Source organism: Adiantum capillus-veneris, chromosome 10, assembly GCF_014529385.1.
Source record: "Adiantum capillus-veneris isolate H3 chromosome 10, ASM1452938v2, whole genome shotgun sequence".
Classification (NCBI taxonomy): Eukaryota; Viridiplantae; Streptophyta; class Polypodiopsida; order Polypodiales; family Pteridaceae; genus Adiantum; species Adiantum capillus-veneris.
Window position 1 is genome coordinate 134,702,818 of NC_140940.1, and position 7,258 is coordinate 134,710,075.

Below are 7,258 nucleotides of genomic sequence, written 5' to 3' on the forward strand. Positions count from 1 at the left end.
AAAAATGAAACCAGTTATGTTACCTTTTGAAGCAAATAGACACGTGCTTAGAAGTGGAAGCAAGATAGGCAAGTGTCCATGTGTTACCATGATAGAAAGATCAGGCCATGTTAGTATAGAAAGCCCTAAAAACAAAAACTCATTTAATGAAGAGCGAGTTTACACTCTCTTGGGATCTCATGTGTCTTTTGAAGAACTTGGAATTGTTTACAAACTAAGGACTTTGAGCACAATATTTAAGTGAAAAACCAAGTTTGGTGCCTACACATAGATACTATCTCAAGAAAGGGGAAGATAACTCAAAGATAATCCCCGATTGTGGCAAAAATCAATGCTTTTGTGTATAGGCAGAGACTAGAGAGAGAGAGAGAGATAGAGAGAGAGAGAGAGAGAACGATTTTGTGGTAGCTTTACCTGCAAATGGCGGTCAGACGGTAGTTGTGACGATCGAAGTCTGCTTCAAGCGTTATTTGATTCGTTAGCCATCCAAAATCCTGGTGAAAAAGGCAGAATGAAATTGTTTACGAGCATTTCGTTCTAATCTTGCTAAAACATGACAACCGCAGTGTGACCAGTTTTTAAGCTTTTTAAATTAAAATTGCTACTTTAATAAGTCAATAGCGGGACTCGGCTCTTATTTTCTTTGGTTAGGAAAAGTGTATTTTTCGAACCCTACGTGAGGACAGTCGGTATTCAATTATCCAAGGCTTTTTCGCCTACGGATGGCGTGTGCGTGTAGGGGAAGTCCTGCAATCTAGCGTCATCCCGGCACTTTGTTGTTTGCTGATTGGGCCATCGCATTTTCTAAATATTATCAGAATCTCCGTCCCTGTTGCCTCTGAATCTGATGTTCTCCTGAGTCCTGACTTGCGACTCGCGAGATTCCTTGTTCTTTTTCTTCCCCATCCCAAGAGCTCACCGTCTTTAACGCACATTCTTCTTCACGCACCTGCTTTCCATCGAACCATCAGCAGTTAGCTGCTGTTACAGAGTTTGCCTAGCATCCTTCTCTCCGAAATCCTGCTTCAATTCCCTTCTGGCTCCCAAGAAATCGAGCTTTTCATGGATTCTTCTCCTTTTGATGGCGTGATCCGCAAGAAAGACAGCTGGTCCAAGCTGCCTCCGGAAGCTGTTCGTCTGCTGAAAACCCTAGTTATCAAGCTGTGGCCCCCTGGCGAAGATGTGAACGATGTCTGTGTGCGTCAGCTCAAAGGTGCGCTTACAAACGAAGTCTTTGAGTGCTCATGGAATACCTCAAGCGACCATGGTGACCTAGATGACGCCGATGGAAATGCTCGTGAGACCTGGCTGGATTTGCCAAATGGAAAGCAGCGGAGAGTTGTGTTGGTGCGTCTGTACGGCACAGGGGTGGACAACTTCTTCAGCCGTGAGGATGAGATCCGCACCTTCGAAGCTATGTCTAGAGCTGGCCAAGGCCCTCGTCTCCTGGGCCGCTTCTCGACTGGCCGTGTCGAGGAGTTCCTTCATGCTAGGGTTAGTCGTCTCTGCTGTATTGCACTTGTGCAAATGCTCACACAAGTGGTTTACTGTTGGCCTGTGTGTGTGTGCACGCATGTGTGTAGGCATTCGTGCTTGTGACTATTGTGAGGTCTGTGTCGAAGTAATGAGTGCGAACGGCATGTAGACATATGTGTTTTAACATATGTCACTTGATGTTTTTCACTGATGGTATTTCTGCAAGCCTGACGAAGGTGTGACCATTTGTGTTTTCGCATATAGTTCTTGTGATGTATGCACTCTAAATACTTCTACAAGCCTCACAAACCAGGCTTCAGACTTCAGTAATGGCAAACAGACTAGCAGGATGATTTTGTGGCCCTTCCCTCAGTTGCCTGGCCTTGTTGCAAGCACTTTTCTGATGTTTATTCTGTGTGACTATCTATCCCACAGACCTTAACTGCAAAAGACTTACGAGATCCTGATGTATCAGCTAGGATTGCTGAGAAGCTGAGAGAATTTCACCAGCTTTCCATGCCTGGGTCACCCGAACCTCGCATTTGGAATCGTCTGAGGTATCAAAGCCTCTTTTTGACTCCTTATGTTCTTCAGAGGCATTAGTCCTTTTACATGTTGAATGTTGCAGTGCAGGCATAAAGTTAGTTATAAATTGTCCTGCATTGTCATGCAGGGATTGGCTGACAGAAGCCCTTGGCATTTCTAGTTCTGCAGAGTATATCACAGAATTTCGCCTCCATGAGCTTAACGTTGAAATAGAAGATCTAGAACTTCAAGCATCAAATCTTCACAGTGACATTGGATTTTGCCACAATGACCTTCAGTATGGGAACATCATGATGGATGATGAGACCAACATTATTACCATTATTGTGAGTAGCTACGTTTATTCAAATGTACCATTGGATGGTTTTGTGTTGCATTTATAGGTTTGAGACCTTTTTTTGCAGGACTATGAATATTCTACATACAATCCTGTAGCGTACGATCTGGCAAATCATTTCTGTGAGATGGCAGCTAACTATCATACAGACACCCCTCATATTCTTGATTTCTCCAAATATCCAGGTTATTTTAAAAGTCACTTGAAATCAGACGATGCTGTTTGAACCTTCAATTTTTTTTATAAACTCTGCGTACTGTTTACCTGCATCTACATTGAATTAAACTTTGAGTGAGTGAGCATGTGTGTGCAGGGAGGGGAATGCCTGTATAAAGTATCACAGATATGCTTTCACATGAAGGAGACAGTCTCCAAGTTGGGCTTCTTAACACGATTCATCATGTGGTGTGGTCTATGATTGTGGTTCTGTAGCGAAGTGTGTTGGACGTTTAATGCGTATTGTCACTGAAGAAGGGGAGAGGAAAGGAGAAAATGGGTGTGTCTGTTGTGTGAGGGGGGCAGTATTTGTTATATTAATGTATGTAGGAGCATAAAAGGGTATCCAATTATTGTTGAGTTATTTTTCCTGGTACACTGGGAGGCTTTTATTTTACATAAATCTTATCCTTATATTTTTCGCCTTGGTTGTAAACATGTGCAAAGTGTTTGGCTATGTGTTAATTATTGGCTATTGCTTTATTGACAGGGCTGAAAGAAAGACACAGGTTTATCAGAGCATATCTTGAGAGTTCAGGTGAGAATGAGGCTCTGTCCTAATGGTGCAAGGCACTGATGTTTGACTCTGTTTTCCATGCTGATGTTTGTTGATCTTTTATCAGGCGACATTGCCAGCGTGTCTCAAGTGAAGCAGCTTTCAGATGAAGTGGACTTCTACGTGTTAGCAAGTCACATTCATTGGGGCTTATGGGGCTTAATTTCAGTAAGTAACGGCTGACCAGATTTCTGTTGAAGGGATAAAAAATGTCTTGTTTAACAAGTTTTCCTCTGCTTAACACGTGTTTCTGTTTTGCCAGCACTATGTTAATGAGATTGATTTTGATTATCTGGAGTATGCAAGACAGCGGTTCAACCAATTTTGGGCTTTCAAGGGAATCAACTTTGTAAGCTAGGTTTCAAAATCTACACCTGTAACTCGTATTCATGTGGACGTCGTGCCCAATATGGTGGGCTTGGACATAATTTACACTTCTGGGATCACCACATGAGAGGTGACCCTTCAATGTATATTGTGATGCAGCATAGTGTATAGAAGATTAATACCGGTCATGTGTGTATTTACAGGGCTGCATTTCTGCCTGAGAATTTTTTTGAATGATGTATTCAGATGTGCATATTAAAGATTTGTACTGCTAGCATTTAAATGAAATACACCCACCCGAAAACCGCACACTTCCACACACATCAAGAGGTTGGTCTTTCTTTACAATGATTACTACATAGCATTTTAACCAATACTGCTACTGCAAATTTCAACATATTGGTGTTAAAAAATCCGAGTATGTCGTGCACATTTTGAAAAAGGGTTTAATAAGCGGAATCTCGCAAGATACTACTTTGAGGGCAGGAGGCGATGAGCTTGGAAAACACCCACGCGATGAGCAGCCAGATGGTGCAAATGAGAAGAAGGGGGGGGCAGGTGGCGGCAGCATCCATGGGGAAGCTGCCAAGAGCAGGAGGCACACAGACGCGTGTTGGTGATGGGAGTAGGGCTGGCCACGGGTGCATGCAAAGGGGGGGATGCTTGATGTCACGCAAGACGAGCACCACGTGCTAATGGAAAAGAACAGACAGAACAACTTTAAGCACTTCAAAAAACGATTGAAAGAGATGCATGACACACGAGATGAGTGGTCCACCCCAAGAGAGCACTGGCTCTAAACCTTGGTGCTCCTTTTGGTATTTTTTTATAATGTTTAGACAGAACAACTTTAAGCACTTCAAAAAACGACTGAAAGAGATGCATGACACACGAGATGAGTGGTCCACCCCAAGAGAGCATTGGCTCCAAACCTTGGTGCTCCTTTTGGTATTTTTTAATAATGTTTGAAAACCTTGGTGCTCCTTTTGGTATTTTTTAATAATGTTTGAACTCAGTACAATGTCGGTACTCGCTCTCTGCAGCTTCACCCTGAAGAGTGCCAGAGGATGAGCCCTCTCACATATTTAAAGGCCCTTGGCCTATGAAAAGCTTACATGTAAAGCATCAAACTTTAAAAGCATTTGGCCCAAAAGTTGGCGTTGAAAATCAGCGAACGCAAATTGCGGATATCCGTAGGTGCCATGTCAGCACAATTAATGCGGAATTTCGTATTGTCTGCCATGTCAGCAATCCGGCGAAATTGTAGGTTGTAGGTTGTCCATACAACTGCTTTTCACGCAAGTCTTCTAGGTGCTTTATTTTAATGCCTTTAGTCACTTGGGCCCCTTCGGATGGGGTCTCATAAGTTGGTGGGAAATTCTCTTTAAAAAGAGACCACTTTTCAAGGCTGTTGGTGAAACTTCTTTTGTTGCTTCTAGGGTTTAGGCTCCTCCCCCTGGATCTCCACGTTGGATTGGTTCTTCAGTGGCTTGACACGTCAGCATTTGTGACATCATGCAGGGCATTTGCCCGGGTAGCATTGTAGTAGTGATCGTCGCTGATAAGCATGCCTTCGAATTCTGCGGTCATGTTCTTTCCTTGTACAGGAGGAGAATACCTTCATAAAATAAAAATAGAATCTCTCAAGAGGGTCGCAATCGAGATGGAATATTCCTGATTAACGAATAAGTTAATGGCTGATAAAAAGCCAAGGAACAAGGAACAGCAAAGCAAGCATAACTGCTTGTAATATTGACTCCCAGTAGCGACAAGAAGCATTGACGGCACGGTGCACAATTGTTGAGGTTTCTATTCCGTTTGGGGATTAGAGTGGCGAGAGGTGCAGCTTCAGTATGGACCAGGAGAGTCGCAGGGAGAGGTGGAGTTTTGAGTTCAGAGCAGGATAGTCCAGGGAGAGGCAAATTTTTTTCTTAGCACCACCTCTTGCATCTGCGTCTCTTTGCAACTGGCATCAGAAAAGAATTGGATTTACCACAGAAGCCAAGGAGGAGGGGACATGCAATGATGCAAGTAGAAGGATAGCAATTGGAGAGACGAGGAAGAGCCAGAGGGCAGTTCGAGTATGTTGCAATAGGTGATGCGAGACTTGATGAAGAGGATGGAGAGGTTGCGGGTACATATAGTGGAGTCCAGTGATGTGGCTGGTTTCATGAGGCTCATGGTGGTTGGAATGTAGATGACAGTGTAGCAGTTGGTGAGTTGCATGACAGCAGCTCGACAGCAGAGGATGCAAGTTTGAAGTATGGAGAAGCAAACAGCGGAAAACAGAGGTAGCAAGGAGCAAGGTCATGGGAGTAATTGGACTCAGGCTGGCTGAGGTGAGCAACTACTTGAAAAGAGAGGAGCCAGTTGGTGTACTTGGCTGCAGATGAGGAGTTGCAGGTGTTTGTAGACCAGAAACGGGCCTAGGAATGGGAGCAAGGGATGTACAAATATGAGGATATGAGGGGTGATGTAGGTGTCAAAAGCATGTCTGTGATCAAATGGCATGGCTAGTTGCGGGCCAGAGAAGAAGTGTTGGTATATGGTGGGTTGGACCAACCTAATTATAGACCGCATGTAAAAAAGCGTAGTGACAAAAACACAGAAACGTCTTGACGGCGACTAGGACCATGAAAAAATTTGCAAATATAGCAAGGTGTGCATGCCACTTGCTCAAAGGCGAATTTCCATGCAAATTTTAAGATGAAGGTTACCAAGGGCTTGCTGGAGCATGGCGCAATGCTCTTATGGATATGTATGCCAAGTGTTACCAAGTACAACATGTCCAACATTAAGCATTGAGCTATTGAGGTCATATGGGGCTAGAATAGCTGGCATTTCCTCCATCTGCAACGCAGGCGAACTTGGTATGCGCCATGGATTCTATAATATATTTGTCATGAACTCCGAATGGAAATAATGCAATCTGGACTATTATAGACAGAATCAATAAGCAAGCTCATTTCATTTTAGTAAGAAAGACCATCAAAGCTGACCACATGGCCAAGATCTTTTGGGCCCAGATTTTTAGACATCATGGCATGCCCAAAACAATTATCAGTGAGCACGATCCACGAATGAAGGGGAATTTTTGGTGAGCATTTTTTACAGACCTAAGAACTAAGTTGAATTTTTCTTTAGCTCATCATCTTCAAACGATGGACAAAGCGAAATCACTAATTCTATAGTTCTAGACATTTTAAAGAGCCATGTTCATATAACCAAAGAGAATGGGAGAAATATCTATCTCTTGTAGAATTTGCCTATAGTAACATTGTACATGCCTCTGCTAAGCTCCTCTTGAGGTTATTTATGGCAAACCACATCTTCCCTCGATTCTTCTCACCAAGGATAAAATATTCATATTATGAATTTGTTCGAGACCTAGGTACCGCTTACACGTAAGTGGAATGTGTTATCTTTAGATCTTAAGAAAAGCATAAGAAAGTATCAGATAGACATTGTCGTGATCTCAAGCTAGTTGAAGGACGATTTGTTCTTCTCAAGTTTGACAAAGCCAAACTTAAGTATTATGGCTCGCTTAAGATTAAAGAACAGATAATCTAAGTCACATTAAGACTGGATCTTCCACAAACTTAAAAAATCCATAATGCTTTTCACATGAGCCTTCTACGACCTTTCATTGGCGAATCTCGTGCAGAAGCAGTTTACAAAAGATCCCTTGAGGTAGATGAAAATGAAGAAATACTTCTTTCAAAACAGATTATCCACCATCAAGAACTCCAGCTAATGTTTCGAAGGACTCATCGTAAGTACTTAGTAAAGTTCTAGAATTA

At 42.8% G+C, this 7,258-nt stretch overlaps 1 protein-coding gene across 2 annotated transcripts; it reads left to right on the top strand.

The window, feature by feature from the left end:
- Window positions 1-796: 796 nt before the first annotated feature.
- LOC147449702 (putative choline kinase 2) lies at window positions 797-3,722 on the top strand. Of its 2 annotated transcripts, none has more exons than XM_086522064.1 (7): window positions 797-1,494; window positions 1,912-2,033; window positions 2,183-2,348; window positions 2,427-2,544; window positions 3,066-3,113; window positions 3,199-3,299; window positions 3,394-3,722. In XM_086522064.1, the coding sequence occupies exons 1-7, from the start codon at window positions 1,063-1,065 to the stop codon at window positions 3,487-3,489; spliced, it is 1,083 nt and encodes a 360-aa protein (XP_086378190.1). In that variant the 5' UTR covers window positions 797-1,062; the 3' UTR covers window positions 3,490-3,722. The 2 variants fall into 2 exon arrangements, with proteins under 2 accessions (XP_086378190.1, XP_086378189.1); XM_086522063.1 differs by having other exon boundaries at window positions 804-1,494; window positions 2,150-2,348.
- Window positions 3,723-7,258: the final 3,536 nt, after the last annotated feature.

Bases quoted from the DNA above. Each gene is read 5' to 3' on its own strand.
- LOC147449702 (XM_086522063.1), top strand. From the start codon at position 1,063: ATGGATTCTTCTCCTTTTGATGGCGTGATCCGCAAGAAAGACAGCTGG. The intron at 2,034-2,149 runs GTATCAAAGCCT...ATTGTCATGCAG, and splicing joins CGCATTTGGAATCGTCTGAG to GGATTGGCTGACAGAAGCCC. The intron at 2,349-2,426 runs GTGAGTAGCTAC...CTTTTTTTGCAG, and splicing joins CCAACATTATTACCATTATT to GACTATGAATATTCTACATA.